Genomic DNA, 17,709 nt, shown 5'->3' with positions numbered 1-17,709 from the left:
GGGGGGGAACCTCCTTAGCCGCCAGGCTTTCTCAAATTGTTTGTCAAGCACCCGTTGGTGCCTTGAGGCATCCCTGGCCTCAGCAGCAGAAGGGGCCCTGTCTCCACTTGCCCCACAGCCCTTGGAAGGAGGAGAAACCTGGTCCAGGCCCTGGGAGGGTCCTGGTCTACTGGTTACAGAGCCCGATAAGCCCGATTTCTCCATGTCAATGACCGCACAGGATATTGGCAAGCACAGGCCGATAACAGGAGTAGCTGCAGTTGGTATAGGCTACACTGCAAGAGAAGAGAACAAAAATCTTGTTAAATAGGTCATATACAGGAAAACATGTCACAATTCATGGTAATGTAGCATTGTTAGTGCCTAATCCGGAGGATGTGGCCTGTAGCGGTTGGCTTGCAGGCTAATCAGGGAGCAGGAGAGGCCCAAGCCTAAAAACAGGCAAGGATTGAGAGGGCCTTCCCCGAGCCGGTGCGGTGGCCTTGAGCAGACCAGAGCCCCAGCGCTGCTGTGGAAAAAGGTGGAGGGGTGACAGGTTGCCAGTGGGCACCCCCTGGCTGGCCCCCTGTCACCCAGTGGTCCCCAATGGAGCGTGGCTGCGCGGCCTGCAGCTATGCCCGAATGGCGCGAAAACGCACCTAAAATGGCCACTGCGCAGTGAGGGGAACTAGGAGGCCATGCGGCAATCGCCTTAGTTGATAGACGATCGCGCGCTCCTCCACGGCAGATCTAAGGATCGAGGGTCAGGAGTGAAAAAACTATGCAAGAAAATAAGAACAGGGACCACGAGGGAAATGCTGGCTTGCTAGAGCCCTCTGCCGCCGCGCCACGTTGTTTTAAATCGCGCAGCAAGCCTGCAAGACCGGCCTGAACAGATCGGCATAGGAGGCCCTCCCCGCAGCAGCACGCTTACCTCCTGGCCTCCTGGAGGCTCACTGTCAGTGAATTAGAGTAGTTAGAAGAGAGAAGATAAAGATTCCTTAGGGGAAATTACTCAGAAGGAAAAGTCAGTTAGAAAAGGAGAGTCCAAGCCAAAAGGAATTATTTCAGCTGGAGCTCCCATAAAAGCTTCCGAACGGGCCAAACTGAGGAAAATTTCTGGGGATAGGTCACGCCAGGAAGCGTGGCCAAGGAAAAGTCTTCCTCAGTTTCCAGGGCAACCAGACTGAAATAACCCACTGCTTGGACTCTCCAAGCGGTGCACAGGAGAAAGAACACTGCATGCAACTATCACCATAAATTTGTTACCTGGTCAGAGAAGGAAATAGAGCAACAGATGGGTGAGGATTTTCAGAGATAATCAAAGAGGAAGGCTTAGGAACCAGATATGTTTCTTTAGTAGGCATGATATCTAGATTACAACGGGGGGCCCTGCTGGAGCAAAAGGTTTGTTTCAAAGTTAATTATAATTTAAGTTCCTTAATAAGTACTGACTTGCCAAATATCATCCAGAGAGAACTAAGTATTGATGATTCATGTTAAGTTCTAAGCAATAAATGTTGGGAAGCATGCTCATCCATTACGTATAAGCAATTAACTACATTTATTTTCACAATGGAGAGGTAAGTAGGCATGACTGAGGCAATCACTTCTTATTATCCCTAAATGCACAGGGTAGGTATCTAAATTACTCAAAGACAAATAGACAGGATCACCTTGAGCACTCCCTAGTGACAGTCTGTCAACAAATATCATCTGCAAAAGACTGTTCAGTTTTGTGCCCCCCCTCCCCATTATGCCTCTTGGGTTTTCTACTTACCGTATTTTCACATCTATAAGAAGCCCCCATGTACAGAACACCCCACTTTTCTTACCCAAAATTCAGAAATTAATATTTTCAGCAATCGAAGTTTCTCTCTCGAGACTAGTTTGCAGAGATAATGTATCGGCAGTTTCTCAACCGTGATTCTCGTCTCATAAGACTGCCCCTACATTTTTAGGTAAATATTTTAAAGAAAAAGTATTGTCTTATACACAGAAAAATACGGTATGCCAACTGTTATTTTCGAATCACTTCCTTGTAATTCTCTGGTTGGTGCAATGAAAAAGGGAAGTATTTAATTCTAGACATGATTTTTATTTTCAACTTGGATTTTCATCACAGAGCAACATTTTTCATTTATACTACAGGCAGTCCTCGACTTACAACAGTTCATTTAGTGACCATTCAAAGTTACAATGGCAATGAAAAAAGTGACTTATGACCGTTTTTCAGATTTACGACCTTTGCAGCATCCCTATGATGACGTGATCAACATTTCAGATGCTTTGCAATCGGTCCATACTTGGCAATCGGTACATACATGATTGCAATGTCCCAGGTCATGTGATCATCTTTTGCGACCTTTTGACAAGCAAAGTCAATGGGAAAGGGTGTTGGTACTTACCTGATACGCCTCTTCTCATAGTGGGGGGAGGAGTATCCAGAATGGGTTGACCTTGTCCTCTCATGATTGGATGAGTCAGATAAGCTCTTTGGGCAACGCCCCCTGGCCAGCAGGACTTCCCCATATTTGATGAAGAACTCCATCCGACTCGTTGCACCATTCACTCCAGACTCTTAATTCAGTTCTTAGCTTTTATCGTCTTCAACATCAATATTTATATAACTTCATAAAACCGTGAACATAAAACTTAGTCGTACAAACATAGTCGGGGGGGACTGGATACTCCTCCCCCCACTATGAGAAGAGGCGTATCAGGTAAGTACCAACGCCCTTTCTCCATAGTGAGGGGGGAGGAGTATCCAGAATGGGACGTACCAAAGCCTGCACGTCCCTAGGGAGGGAGACCCAAGAGGCCCCATGTCCCCCGCTCATGCCAGTTGAGGCGTGGGCCCCACCCTGTGAACCGCCTGCAACGCTCTGCGTCCAAAGAGGCTTCTGCTGAGGCAAAAGAGTCCAGTTTATAGTTCCTAGCAAAGGGAGAGGGGAAAGCCCACATGGCTGCCCTGCAGATTCCGGCCAGGGCTGTCTGCGTGGCCCAGGCCCTGGACGTCGCTGCGCTCCGCGTGGAGTGAGCTGTGATATGATTGGTGTCTGTAAGCCCTGCGATTGGTATGCAGTGGCAACGCAGGTTCGCAACCACCTACTTATTGTGGTGGAAGTCACCCTGTTACCCAGGCCCCTATTTGGAAGGAGACAAACAGAGCTTCGGATTTCCTGTCTGGCCTGGTTCTCTTGAGGTAATCCTCAGAGCCCTCCTTACGCCCAGAGTGAACCACTTCTTTCCCAACGGGTGGGAAGTGTCTGGACAGAAGTTGGGCAAATCAGTTCCTGGGTTTGATGGAAGCAGGGGCCTACCCTGGGGATGAAGGACGTAACCCCACTCTGTCTTGGTGGAAGAAGCAGAGATCCTCCCCGGTGGACAGAGCTTGCAGTTCGTATATCTGCCTGGCGGAGGAGATGGCCACCAGAAAGGTCACCGTGAGAATCAGGAACTTAAGGGAAATTGTTCGTAAAGGCTCAAATGGAGCGCCTATTGGAGCGTCCCCTACCCTGTGTAAGTCCCAGGAATGGTACCTGAATGCTGTGTGCGGTTTGGGGTTGGAAGCCCCCTTGAGGAATTGCCTGACCATAGGATGGTGAGTCAAGCTCTGGTTCCTGCCACGCAGGAGAACTGGCGAGATGGCTGAAACCTGTCTCCTAATTGTGTTAGAAGCTAACTCTCTGTCCCGACCTGCCTGGAGGAGGTCCAGAATCTGAGGCACTGAGGCCTGGCTAGGATTGTGCCCCAGGGAATTACACCATGAGGCAGAGGCCCGCCACATGGAGCCATAGATACGCTCTGTGGAGGGTATGCAGGCAGTCTGGATAGTCTGCATCACCCTGGGGGGAAGAGGTCTTTCCCCAGGATGCTCCGCTCAAGAGCTAAGCAGTCAGCTGGAGCCATTGAAGGTCTGGGTGCTCCAGCTACCCCTGGTTAAGGGATATCCCCTCCTGGGGGATTCTCCATGGCCTCTCCGCTGAAAGTGACTGGAGATCTGCAACCACAGCCTCCGGGGCCAGTGAGGCGCCAACAGAACCCCTTCCGCCCCCTCCCGAAGGGTTTCCCATATGACCCTGGGGATCCGACAAGGCATACCGACAACCCCTGGGCCAGGGGCTTCGTAGATCGTCTGCCCCTTCTGCCCCCCCATATCTGGTACCTGGAGAAGAACCTCATGAGCTGGGCGTTGAGGGGCATGGCGAATAAGTCGACCTCCGGGCGTCCGAAGCACTCCGCCAGCTCCTTGAAGATTGTTGGCTGCAGCTTCCGCTCCAAATTGTCCCCTTGGTCCGGCTGAGCCAGTCGGCTCAGATGTTCCCCACCCCTGCTATATGTTCTGCACTCAGCGAATGTTGTCTAAATTCATAGGCTATCTGAGGTGCTTCTGCGATCTCTCATAGTTGGACATCCCATTCCAAGTTTGTGGTGGGTTCTGGCATGGGGACCAGCCTGTCTGACCCTTTTTCCCCCCGGCCATAAGGGTGCTATGATTCTATGGCTAGGATTAGTGCAGAGATATTCTGAATGTAAACACAGACGGAGTTTAATGGGCGGCCACTAGAGTGCGTGTAAAGATGAAGTGAGGGAAGCTAAGCTCACAATAAAGGCCTGCCACAAAGGTAAAATAATAATAATAACAAGAACCACAACAACAATAATAATAATAAAATAAAATAAAATATAAAAGGGGGCATCTTCCCGCCTGATAAAACCAAGAAAGATTAAGGAAACGATTGGTCCCTTGCTGGGAGAAAGTGGCCCGAAGCTGACAAGCAGCAGGGGTAAGGCAGAACTATTTAACTCATGCTTGGCATCTGTCTTTACCCGAAGGGATAAACAATCCAACCTATCAAGAACAACGCCCCAAATTCAGATTAGGGACCCAAGATGAGATAGGGAAGAAATGGTAGCCTGTCTATCTTAGGCAAAGTCCAATTCCCAGGACCAGGTGGGTTACACCCCAGGGATCTGAAGGAACTGGCGGACGAGATCTCCAAACAACTGAAACTATATCTATCAGAGATCCTGGAGTACCGGAGAACCACTATAGAATTGCTGATGTGATTCCCCCCTTCAGAAAGAGAGAAAAACAGCTCAAGAGCCCAAGCCAACATGGGTTTGTTAAAAACAGATCATACCAGACTAGCCATATTGCCTTCTTAGATACGGTGACAACCCTAGTGGACCATAGGAATGCCATTGATATAGTTAACTTGGACTTCAGCAAGTCCTGATAAGGTAGACCATAACCTACTGCTAGATAAAGTAGAAGAATGTGGGTTAGACATAGTCACAACAGATGGCTTGGTAACTGGTTGACCAACCGCATACACCTGTACTCCTCGATGGAACTGCCTCTTCATGGAGGGAAGAATGCAGTGAGTGCCCCAAGGCTCTGTGTTGAGCCCAGTACTCTTCAACATCTTCATCAGTGATTTGAACGAGGGTGTTAGGTGTGTAAGCTAACAGTTGGGTTAGCAAAATATATGCCATGATAGTAGTACTGTTTCTTTAAGATCTGCTGTTGTCTCAAGCGGTCCTAAGAAGGAGCCGGTATGACGGTTAGCTCTCTGTTTGTTAAATGCTGATTGGGGGGGGGGACGACTCATCAGGTTTGCAGATGACCCCAAACTGGCAGGAATAGCCAACACTCCAAAGTACAGGCTAAAGATACAGAAGGATCTTGATACCCTTGAACATTGGGCACTGCCTAGGAAAATGAGATTCAATGAAGTAAGGTCTACCTTTAGGCAACAAAGGTGAAGTGCACAGGTACAGAATACCTTGCTCCACAGTAGTGCCTCTGAAGGGGATCTTGGAGTCCTAGTGGACAACCCCTTTAATGTGAGTCAGCAGTGTGCAACAGCTGCCAGAAAGAGCAACACAGTTTTTGGCAGCATAAACAGAGGAATAGAATCAAGCTCCCATGAAGTGTTAATCCCACTTTATAAGGTCTTGGGAGGCCACACTTGGAATTCTGCACTCAGTTTGGTCACCATGATGTAGAAGGGATGTGGAGACTCTAGGGAGAGTGCAGAGAAAGGCAACAGAGGGGATCAGGGTACTGGAGACTAAAGCCTATGAAGAACGGTTGCAGGAACTGGGTAGGTCTAGTCTACTGGAAGGAAGGACTAGGGGAGACGTGATAGCAGTGTTCCAATATCTCAAGGGTTGCCACAGAGAAGAGGCAGCCCGACTATCCTCCAAGGCACTTGAGTGCAGAATAAGAAGCAATGGATGGAAACTAATCAAGGAGAGGAGCAACTTAGAACTGAGGAGAAATTTCCTGACAGTTAGAACAATTAATCAGTGGAACAACCTGCCTCCAGATGTTGTGAATGCCCCAACAGTGGAAGTTTTTAAGAAGCTGTTGGATGGCAATGACAATAGCAATAGCAGTTAGATTTATATACCGCTTCATAGGGCTTTCAGCCCTCTCTAAGTGGTTTACAGAGTCAGCATAATCAACTATAGTAACGATAGCCATTTGTCTGAAATGGTATAGGATATCCTGCCTGGGCAGGGGATTGGGCTAGAAAACCTGCAGGTCCCTTCCCACTCTGCTATTGTATTGCATAGTATTGTATTGCCTTGTATTAGCCGTTTGCCTAGTCACTCCCACCCTTGGAAGGTCTTCAGGGGTAATCTCTAACCTGATTGGAGGCTCCATTGGGAGCTGCCTTTTAGCAGCCGGGCTGAATACTCCTCCCCCCCCCTGTGTTTTTCCAGGCTGCAGGGGGGCTGCCGGCTTGGGATTAACAAAACAAAACACAGCTTTTGCTATTGAGGCTAGTCAGCCTCTCGCCCCTCCCACTCTGTCTCCTAATTAAAGGAGAGTTTTCTTAAGGGGGAAGCAAGAATTAGCCACCAAAAAACACAGCTTTGCTACTGAGGCTAGTCAGCCTCTCGCCCCTCCCTCTCTGTCTCCTAATTAAAGGAGAGTGTTCTTAAGGGGGAAGCAAGAATTAGCCACCAAAAACACAGCTTTGCTACTGGGGCTAGTCAGCCTCTCGCCCCTCCCCCTCTGTCTCCTACTTAAAGGAGAATGTTCTTAAGGGGAAAGCCTTCTCCTGTTACTTGGCAGCCAGAAAAGGTACAGGGGGGGGGGATTCTTCCTGCAAGCCTTGTGGCAGCTGCCTCTGTGATTCATCAAGGAGGTAGGCTTGGGGGGGGGATTGATCTACCGCCTGCCTCTTTAACTCCTTGATAGGCCTCCTTTTGGCCCTTTGCTGCCTCCCTCGCTCTTGGCTAATGCCTCTGCGATCGTCTCTCACCTTTCTAAGGGCTCCTCAAGTGGTGGTTGTTGCTGGAGGTCTGAGCTGGGCCTCTTGAGCTGCTGGGGGCCGCCATCTTGGACCACGTGGTTTCAAGATGGCCCCCCGGCTCCAAATTCAAAAGGCTCCTCTTTGCTGGAGCACATGGAAATGGCTTTTGCCTTTGCAGGCTTGCCATGCGGCTGCCGCTCGCCTCCCACTGCCTCCCGCAGCTGTTTTTGAGCCTTTCCGGCTCTCACCTTGTCCACTGGTGATAGCTGCCAGCACAGGTTTTCCAGGTCATTTTAACAACCCTCGTGGCTCAACCCCTGAGGGGAGCGGGGGAGCGCTTCTGCTCCTGAGAAGCCTCTGCATCAAGGGCTGCCTCTAGGAGGCATGTGTGCCCGGTTCTCCTGCTTGCCCGGCAAGGGTCCTCACTGAGTGACTCCGTCTCACTCAGTGGCCAGGGCAGCGTGCCGCCCCAGAGGGCTTGTGGCAGTCCAGTCCTTGCAGGAGGAGGCTGTGTGCGATGTAGGGAGGCAGGATTCGCCGGGTCCAAGTTTATTTTCCTTAATCCTTTGTAAATTATTGGAGGTCCAGAGTGGTGCAACCTTTCCCTTGAGTGGGATGAGTCAAATCTGGGAGGACCTGCTAGCCAGGGGGCGTTGCCCAAAGAGCTTATCTGACTCATCCAATCATGAGAGGACAAGGTCAACCCATTCTGGATACTCCTCCCCCCTCACTATGGAGAAAGCCAGATTCACTTAACAGCCAGGTTACTAACTTATCAACTGCAGTGATTCACTTAACAACTATGGTAAGAAAGGTTGTAAAATGGGGCAAAACTCACTTAACAGCAGAAATGTTGGGCTCAATTGTGGTCGTAAGTCAAGGACTACCTGTACTTCTATAATTTTTTTTACTGTGTTAGTGTAGCTTGTCTTCAATCCTGAATAAGAAATAAAATTCAAGCTGTGAATTTTGCTATTCAATTTTGTTGAACAGAAAATAGCAGTACCTTTTAATACCCAAAAATAATTTGATATTTCTCATATAAAGACATATTCTCCAGGATTAGTTATAAAGATTAACAGTTAGAAGCTCCTAGCTGACCTTGCCTGATCCCAGGATCATATGAGTATGGAAGTCCACCAGATAATTCCAGAATTTTAATAGCAGGCTCGGATTTGAAAAAGCATCCTGGAAGAACTAAGAAATAAGTCATTTCTAAAAACACTTAACAACTGTGTCCATGAAGACACCAGATGTTCATTCTGGTTTGTAGACTCTACCTTTACAATATCTTTTTGTAAAGATATGGAAAGTATGGAATAGCCTCCAGCCCCAGAACAGAATCTTCAGATCATTTCCTTGAGAGAAGACTTTGGTATGCACATAGGTGCAGAAGAGAAACATGAGGGAAGTATCCATACAGGATTCAGCCTGTTTCTGTAATATGGATGTCTACAACCTTCTAATTAAATGCTTTTCTCCAAATACAATAAATAGCAATAATGAGAGTTAAATAATTAAAGTACCTATTTTTCCCTTTCAAAATAGGGCAATGTGATATAAAGATGAAGGTAAAGGTTCCCCTCACACATACATGCTAGTTGTTCTCGATTCTAGGGAGTGGGGCTCCATTTCAAAGCCAAAGTGCCAGCGCTGTCCGAAGACGTCTCCGTGGTCATGTGGCCGGCATGACTAAACGCCAAAGGCGCACGGAGTGTTGTCACCTTCCCACCAAAGTGGTCCCTATTTTACTACTTGCATTTTTTACGTGCTTTCAAAATGCTAGGTTGGCAGAAGCTGGGACAAGTAACGGGCGCTCACTCTGTCATCCAGTGCTAGGGATTCAAACCGCCGAACTGCCAACCTTTCTGCTCGACAAGCTCAGCGTCTTAGTCACTGAGCCACCATGTCCTTAAGGCAATGTGATATAGTCACCTTTAAAAATACATTCATAACTGGAAACTAAATCATTTCTTAGAATAGCTCATCAACCTAGTTCAGGTAAAACTTTTATTGCATAACTATCCTGCCACATTTACAACATTTTATGAAGGTCCAGATATTGTTGTGCTCTCATTTTTAACTATCCTATTTCCCCACCAATAAGTTTTTATTATTATTTTTCTTTTTACAGAAAATTTCACTAAGGAAGAAAGGTAGAATTTCTACAGAATACATTTTCACTGAATGTTAAAAAAGCTATATGGAAGCATTCCATTTTTCGGATCACAGTTGAAGAACAACATATTTTCACATTCTGCTGCACTTCACTTGAAGCAACAGATATTCGAGCATTTCTATTCTTGTCAGCCACTTTTGAAATCAACTCTTATCATGTGAGGTGAGAAATTACAGAGCACAGAGATTTTCACTTAGGAATACTTTTTCTATACTGAGATTAGGACAGCAGTTTTTCCAACTAAAATCTAATGTATAAAATCATACATCATTTAATTTGAGCTCTAAAACAAATTAAAAACCATTTCATCAAATATTTCTAGCAGCAAGGGGATTCGTATTTTTATATTAAATATTTGTTATTCAGTTACTAAGTTCTGCTTTTACATTAAACAATTAATTACACTATTCAAAAAACTTTGCCTACAATGAATTTTTAAACAATAGTGTTTGTAGTCATGATTTCAATATTCATGTGCAAAACAAATTCTACCCAAGATATCAGCTAAGATGTTTTTAAAGGAACTTCAAAATAGCAAGGAGACTTTTTTTTAAAAAAAATGCCACAATACAATCCAAACATGCAAAAATGAAAATAGTGCATTGAGAATTTTTTCAGCTATCAGCTTATATTTCAGACCACCTTCTTATTTTCAGGATATCTTAGCAATTACCATTCTTAATTCTGTGTCAAAATAATTTAATAAATATCGGGCTGTAGAAGTGAACTAATCTCAACTAGTCATTTGCCATAACAGTTTCTAAGTAATTTGTGCGTTTTCTATAGTCTACATTTTTTCTCTACTGGATGTTCTGTGAATTCTCATTTCCTGAGTTTTGGAGAGGGATTAAAGGCAACCTTGTGCATTATGCTTCAAAGCGACAGAACAAATCTGTTTGGTCCTCAAACACATTAGTGAAAATAAATGAGTTTGGGAATGAATTTTGGGAAAAGTGGAAATTGGAAAAAGTGGAAATGTTAAGGACTTTAAAAAGATAAGTAAGCCCTTAAGGCAGTGACGGCTTTTCTAGACTGAGTGCCCAAAGCGCATTCAAATGTGCGTGAATGCACACACACATGCTTGAATCCCCAAAATGCTATGTGTGGGCGGACCCTGTACATGTGCGCCACCCCCACGTGCTTGTACTGGCCCGCATGCACCCTGTCCTCCATGCATGTGCATGTGGGCCCCCGCATGTGCCCCCGCATGCAGCCCGTCCCATGCATGCATGCGCACCCCCGCATTCACCCTTTCCCCCATGTGCCCAGTCCCCTGCATGCACCCCCACACCGTGCATGCACACACGTCCCCCCGCACGTGCTCCCCCACATGTGTGGCAGAGACCTAAAGACCAGCAGGATGCACGCATGTATGCACGGCAGATCTTAACTGGTGTGACGGCTCATGTGCCCACAGAGAGGGTGTTGCGTGCCACCTCTGGCACATGTGCCATAGGTTCACCATCACAGCCTTAAGGAAAGAAAAGGTGTGATAAATGGGATCTTGTTGACTGAACATGTATTTGTAAAGTTCCTACCTCTCAACACGGACTTCAAATTCAATTTGGCTTGACGATGCAGCTCTTCTACGCAGGGTGGCCTGGTGGAAGGTAAAAAGACATTCTCCTGCTGATGCCAGGGAGCTGTATAATGAACTGTCCATCTACTCTCTTCATCTAGGTTGGAGACAGCTGTAAAAGAGCGGAAAGACGAAGATACATTCAATGATGTGTTAAACACTAAAAGTTAAAAGAATCAAATCACTTGATAAACTCTGGAGAAACGACAGGAGTAATAACAACCATTTTGATTGCTCACTCTATTTTATACGTAGAAAACCAGAGTAAAGCATGTGTGTGATATTTTAAAAAATATTTGATTTTTTATTTCCTTCTGTGTTTATGTGATTCCAATTGAAGGCAATTCCAGATACAGTTGTTGTTTTTAAAATGAATGCAATACAACAACATACAACAAAACACGACATCAGCACCATCAGGAGCAAGCAATAACACACTTCAAATGAAACAAAGACTGAAATAATTTCCCAAAGACCCTTTGGAAGACCCAGGACTCAACACAGTACAAGCTAAGGCCCAGTCTAACCTCAGGGGATATGCATTAGTGTGGTACAACTCTAATGGAGTAGGGTTGTGATTTGAAAGGATATGTAGCAAAATGTATTAGTGCAAGCAAAGTATTGAGGTGACCAGCATCTCTGGAAGTCTTAGCATTTTGCAATCCCTCGCCGATTGTCTCTGCATATCTGTGCATGCATAGTCATTTGCTTCCCTGGGCAAGGAAGATATAACTCAGGACAGATTTTTTTAAAAAACAACAACATGGAATAGCTTGCTAAAATATTAGAGGAGAGTGTTTAGAATTGTTCTGCCTGACCAAAGAATTCCACAAACAGAAAGAAGGCTCTGACCCAGACCCTCATTTACATAAACTTCCCATTTACATAAATTCATGAAAGGAGTAGACAAGTCAACCTCAGAGGACAAAAGCATAAAAACAAAAGGAATCTCTTGGGGCACAAGCCATTTAGATAGCACTTTATGATTAAAAAACAGTCCAGAATAGTATAAAAAATATATATATTTATTTATTTATTTCCACCTTTCGTCACTAAAAAGAATGAAAATACTTGCACAAACAACTTCGAAACAGTGTATATAACAAAATGGGACAGCCTTCTATTGGATTCCACCTTATCTGACTTTTACAAGTTGCTTAAAACTTCCAGAGGGCATTCTATCTTTGGTTATAATTTAGCTGTTAATTTCATTTTATTCTAGGCTTTTACGGGTTTGTAGAATGTTTATTTGTGTACTTTTATATGAACTTTTGTAAGTGTTTATATTGTAAACTGCAAGCTCCCTAAGTATTGTTTATAAATGTAATTAAATAATTACAAAATGATTTAAAAGAATAATATATTCCAAGGGCTGATGAATGTAATTTTAAAACAGGCAGGAAAAATTTTTTTTAGCCCGCCTTAAAAGGTTTGTAAAGAACAGCTTGTTTGAGGGCTAAATGAAACTTCCATGAGTCTTTCCCAAGGTGAAGTCTTCTTTGAGTTGAAAGTTTGCCTGCCTCACCTCAACAATCTCCTAAAAGTGTGAGACGTGTAGTGGTGTTTCCAACATTGAGCACAGCAAGCAGACAGAGAATTAAATAGATAATTAAATCCTCCAGTTAATCTGTTCCCACAATGCTCAAGTGTGCTGGAAACAACATTTGCACTTCCTTCTAGAAAATGCTAGTGGGGCAGTTCTAAATGAAAGGCTGCTGGATCCTTATCAATTTCTTCTGGCAGGACCTGAGACAGAAATACTTCAATGATTAATTTTCCCAATGTGGAATTGGAGGGGTGTGAAGGTAGACATTTTTCTAGTTAGAACAGGCAGATGAAGAAATGGGGACAGAAACTTCAGGAGAATGGATTGGGAGGCAAAGCAACTTCCATCCTTTTCAACATCTTAATACTCAGTAGTTAATTTATCTCTTCCTCTCCCCAAAAAAGTTCTGTACATCCCATAGTTACTAGAACTCAGCCTAAATGACTTCCAAGTAGAGCCAGGAAAACAAAGCACAAATGATATTTCCATCTAAGCTTGCCAAAGAAACAGAACATTGCCAATGGAGATGGATTACATAAAGCGCTTATAGAAAGGAATAGTATGATCAAATAAGATCAAATTAAAAACTACAGATGACCCTCAATTTACAACCATTTGTTTACAGTACAGCTGTAACAACCTGGGGCCATAATCACTATTTGCAATCTTCCAACAAGCAAAGTCAATGGAGGAAACGTGGTTCACTTAATGACTGCATGATTCACTTAACAACTGCAGTGATTTGGTTAACAACCCTTCCAAAAAGGTCGTAAAATTAGGCACAACTCACTCAATGAACTGACTTGCTTAGCAATGGAAATTCTGGTCACAAATGTCGCCAGAAGTCAAGGACTACTTGCAAAAGGATACTGCTTATGTAATGATTTATAAATATCACATTTTCTTTGTAAATATAATGAATAGAAGGAATTCTGCCTTCATATGGTCTTCACATTAGAGGAGTTCTGGAATTCCTTGTCTCCTTGGATGACACTATAGTGTTTTGCACAAGTGCTTTCTTTATTTCATGGTTTGCTAAAATAGAGGAGCCCAACCCCAGGCCTGTACCAGTGATGGGATTAAAAATTTTTTACTACAGTTCTGTGGGTGTGACGGTGGGCATGGCTTGATGGTGGGTGTGACGGTGGGCAGGGGAAGGATACTGCAAAATCCCCATTCCCTCCCCACCCCCACTAACCTGCTTTCAGCTCCGTTCTCCTGTTCAGGGCAATGAAAGAAGATCAGCTGAGAGGCAGCAGGGGTGGGGCCAGCCCATTTGCCGGTTCTCTGAACTACTTAAAATTTCTGCTACCAGTTTTCCAGAACCTGTCAGAACTGGCTGAATACCACCTCTGGCATGCCTACTAAAAAAAATGTAGGCATGCCCTTCAGAAAGATCCAAAAGTTGATATAAATTGTAATTTTGTGAAGGAGTTATTAGATGGTGTGTGGGTGTATGCATGTGCGCGTGCACTCAAATAAGTGAATTAAATTTTATGAAGTATTAAAAATAATCAATCCCCTTAATTAAATTAAATCAGAAAAGTGTTGAGATTTGGATGGTATTGTCTATGCAGATTCTCAGTCATCCAGGTCCTAGTTGTCCCAAAGGTGACATCTTTAAAGACATTTTCCAGGGCGCTGCTCAGGAGAGTCCAAGCAAGGGTTAAATACAGCCAAACTGGCCAGAGCTGAATTGAAACATTAAGGCACGCCTCTGGTGCTGATTATCCCAAGATTTTCAATTCAGCTAAGCCCAGCTAAGACGCGCTTTAAGTTTCCCTTTATTTAGTTTATTAGCTTGGACTCTCTTAAGCATTTACTGTGAGTATTTTCAGTTTAGGGGTGATCAGGCTGAGTGAGTGTAATTAGATTTCTTTAATTCGTTTCTAACTTCGGTTCTCCGGCGTCTAGCTTAACTCCCAGGCGCCGCAGGGAATGCAGGCAGCTGCTGGGGCAGTTAAGACCCTCGCTGGGGAGGGGGAAAGCCCCGCTGAGGTTCCTGCGGTTGGCATCCGTGCTTTTGGTGGCCGGCGTGCAGGTGCGGTGCCTCAAAGCTCCGGATGGTTTGGTGGCTACTTTTAAAGTAATTAGAGCTCCCGGTCGCCATTTGGGGAGCTATTTGCAGTTTCACTTTCTGATTGCAACCTCGTGGCAGCTGCCTGAAGCCTGATTCACAGCAGGTGCCGCAAGGAGCCACTCTTTGTCCGGTCTGGCTGGCAATTAGGTGTATCCTTTTCACCTGAGTGGCAAGGATTGGGGCCGCTGGTCACAAGCCTCATTCCTGCAGCACTGGGAGCTGTTAATGCTCGTGCTTTATTCCACCTGCTGGATATTGCTGCTGCGACCCCCCCCCCATCTCTCCAGAGCGTCTGTTGGTTTGCAGGGCTTTGCAAGGGGGTGAGTGGAGGTAGCCCCTGATTATATTTGGCCACAGTTTAATAATGGCTGAGCAGGTTCCCGAGGATTCCACCCAGCCAGGGGTTCCTCCAGGGTTTTCTCCAGGCAGGCTGGTGTGGCTGCTAGGGAGGCCATCAGGGGCTCCAAACCATACTCCAGGCCAGCCCCTAAGCAGGGATCAGGGCCAGATAAGGATGCATTGCGTCACCAAAAGGCCCTTGAAAACAGTTCTCCAAGGCCCAGCACCAAACGCAGTCCTCCCAATCGGTGTCTCCTGAGGAGCCCGCCATGGAGGTTCCTCCAGCCCAGCCAAGGCCTGTTTCAGACAGTGAGAATGAAGGCCGGGAGTTTCCCCCCACAGCTTCTATGTCTAGGGCAGTATCTCCAGGGGTCTCTATGGTGGATCAAACTGATCTTTTCGCTTACCCTTCGGATCTTGAAGAAGGCCCTACCACAGACCCCTTGGCCCCTCAGCTTCCGCCTTCAAGGCCTAAACCCAGGGCAAGGAAGGCCCATGGAGGATCTTGGGCCTGACCTTTCAGTGGAAATGCAGGAAGTTATCAACAGGGCCATTTCCCAGGGTATCGAAGCGGGCAGGTTGCACAAGGGCAAACACACCCACAAAACTAAGCACCTAGAGCCCCAGCCGGTTCCCGAGGTGGCTTCTCCTCCACGTCCCTTGCATTCCCCCCATTCCTCTTCAGGTTCTGAGGCTTCGGACTGAATTCAGGAGGCTGAATTCTCTGGGGAGGAAGGTGCAGCAGCTCAAAAGCCCTCTTCTTTGGGACTATTTAACATTGCAAATTTCAAAACCATTTTGGACAAGGCCAAGCTGGCCGGTCTCAGTTCAGGAGATCATTCCTATTCCCAAGATGTTTCTTAATTTGGTTCAGAAACAATGGGCTCAGCCTGCTACCATGGCTACTCCCTAATAAGAGGCTGTATACTGTGGATGCCAGCCTGGAGAATTGACTTAAGCTACCACCTATCGATCCTCCGGTTGCGGCCCTCACCTCAACATCTGTGCTTCCGCCTGATCTGTTGGAGGGCCTTAAAGCTGAGGATAAGAAATCGGAGAATGCTTGTCATAAGATGCACCTGGCGGCCGCATCGGCAATTAAAACATCTGCTTTCCTTTCTTTCCAGGGCAGCTCTCCTTTGGTTGAGGAAGCTGATGGCGAGGGTCCCAGTTAAGGATACCAAGTTGAGGCAGGAGATTAACAAAATCATGGCGGCCACCGAGTACACTGCTGATGCCGCCCTCAGTGCGGCTAAGTTCGCTTCTTCGGCCCTGGCTTCGAATGTTACCACCAGGCGTCTTTTGTGGTTGAAGCATTGGAATGTTGATATGCGCTCCAAGTGGAAGTTGGTGTCTGCCCCTTTCAAAGGGGTCAAGCTTTTCGGGGAGGTCTTAGACCTTGTCCTAGTGGAAAATAAGGACAAAAAGAAGGTGATGCCGTCGGTTTCTAAGAAATACGATAAGAAGGGCTTTTATTCCTATAGGAGGCAGGCCTTTCGGAACTCGGAATCTTCTTTGAGTTCTGCGCAGTCGTATCGCCCGTTCCACCAGCAGACAGACAGGGCCCAGGACCGCCAGTCCTTTCAGGACATTGGTCGCCAGCCGTATTACTCCAGACGCCCCTTTTGGGGGTGAATCTGGCTCCCGTCCCTTCAGGAAGTATAAGTGACTGTCAGGAGTCAGCTCCCATAGGAGGGCGTCTCCAATTGTTTCATGCCCAGTGGGAGCAGGTTACGTGGGACCAGTGGGTGTTGCAAACGATCCAGCTGGGTATCACCCTAGAATTTCTCTTGCTTCCTCTCCGTCATTTCATCAGGTGCCCCGTCCCCTCGTGTCCAGTCAAAAGATCCCTCATGGAACAGGAAATAAGACATCTCAGGGAGATCAGGGCCATAGAGCCGGTACCTCCAGATCAGGAGGGGACAGGGTTCTATTCCATCCTGTTTCTGGTTCCCCAAAACTCTGGAGGGTGGAGGGGGATCCTAGATTTAAAGAGGCTAAATTATCATGTCACCTATCGGAGGTTCAAGATGCAGTCCCTTCAATCAATCCTGGACTGCATCAGGCAGGGAGACATTTTAACCTCCATAGACCTGAAAGAGGCCTACCTCCACATACCCATCCGCAAAGCTCACCGCAGATACCTGAGGTTCACCTACACCAGTCAACACTACCAGTACCGGGCCATGCCGTTCGCTCTTGGAAAAGAGCCATCTTCACCCAACGACCAGGCTTCAGCATCTGGGGGCCGTCATCGACACCATCGCCTGCCAGGTCTTCCGGTCGCCAGAGAGGATGGAGAGCCTCAGGGAGATGGCCATGAAGGTTCAGCGGTCTCCTCGTGCCAAGGTAGTTCTGCTGTCACAGCTCCTGAGCAAGATGATATCGTGCCTGTCCATCGTTCCATGGGCACATCTTCACGCTCATCCCCTCCAGTGGCTCCTGCTGCCCTATCACAGGGCCAACGAGAGCAGCTCATCGCGGCTCGTTCCCGTCTCCGCGAAGGTGTGTCGCTCCCTCAGTTGGTGGTTGTCTCCATCCCTGAAGAAGGGGTCTCCGTTCAAGGAGCCGATCCCGGCTCACCATCACGACGGATGCCAGTCTGTACGGTTGGGGGGGCTCACTTCCGCAACCAGATTGCTCAGGGCAGGTGGTCCTTGGCCAAGGCAGCGCACAGCATCAACTGGTTGGAGCTGAGGGCGGTCCGGTTGACCCTGCTTCGGTTTCAGACAG

General features: G+C 46.6%; 1 protein-coding gene across 11 annotated transcripts in view; it reads right to left on the bottom strand.

The window, feature by feature from the left end:
- The window catches only part of NHSL1 (NHS like 1), a 244,126-nt gene that overhangs the window by 63,048 nt on the left and 163,369 nt on the right, over nucleotides 1–17,709 (bottom strand). For 10 of the 11 annotated variants that reach the window (XM_087718373.1, XM_087718375.1, XM_087718379.1 and 7 more), the window contains exon 2: nucleotides 10,971–11,123. The exons of the other annotated variant lie outside the window; for it this stretch is intronic. In XM_087718373.1, coding sequence (XP_087574499.1) covers nucleotides 10,971–11,123 — 153 coding nt within the window. The remainder of the gene's footprint in view (nucleotides 1–10,970; nucleotides 11,124–17,709) is intronic. 11 annotated transcript variants of the gene reach the window in all.

Source organism: Thamnophis sirtalis, unplaced genomic scaffold, assembly GCF_051295495.1.
Source record: "Thamnophis sirtalis isolate CommonGarterSnake01/CBP01778 unplaced genomic scaffold, rThaSir2_p1.2 scaffold_6, whole genome shotgun sequence".
Taxonomy (NCBI): domain Eukaryota; kingdom Metazoa; phylum Chordata; class Lepidosauria; order Squamata; family Natricidae; genus Thamnophis; species Thamnophis sirtalis.
Note: the sequence above shows the minus strand (reverse complement) of the source record. Positions and strands in the feature narration are given on the sequence as shown.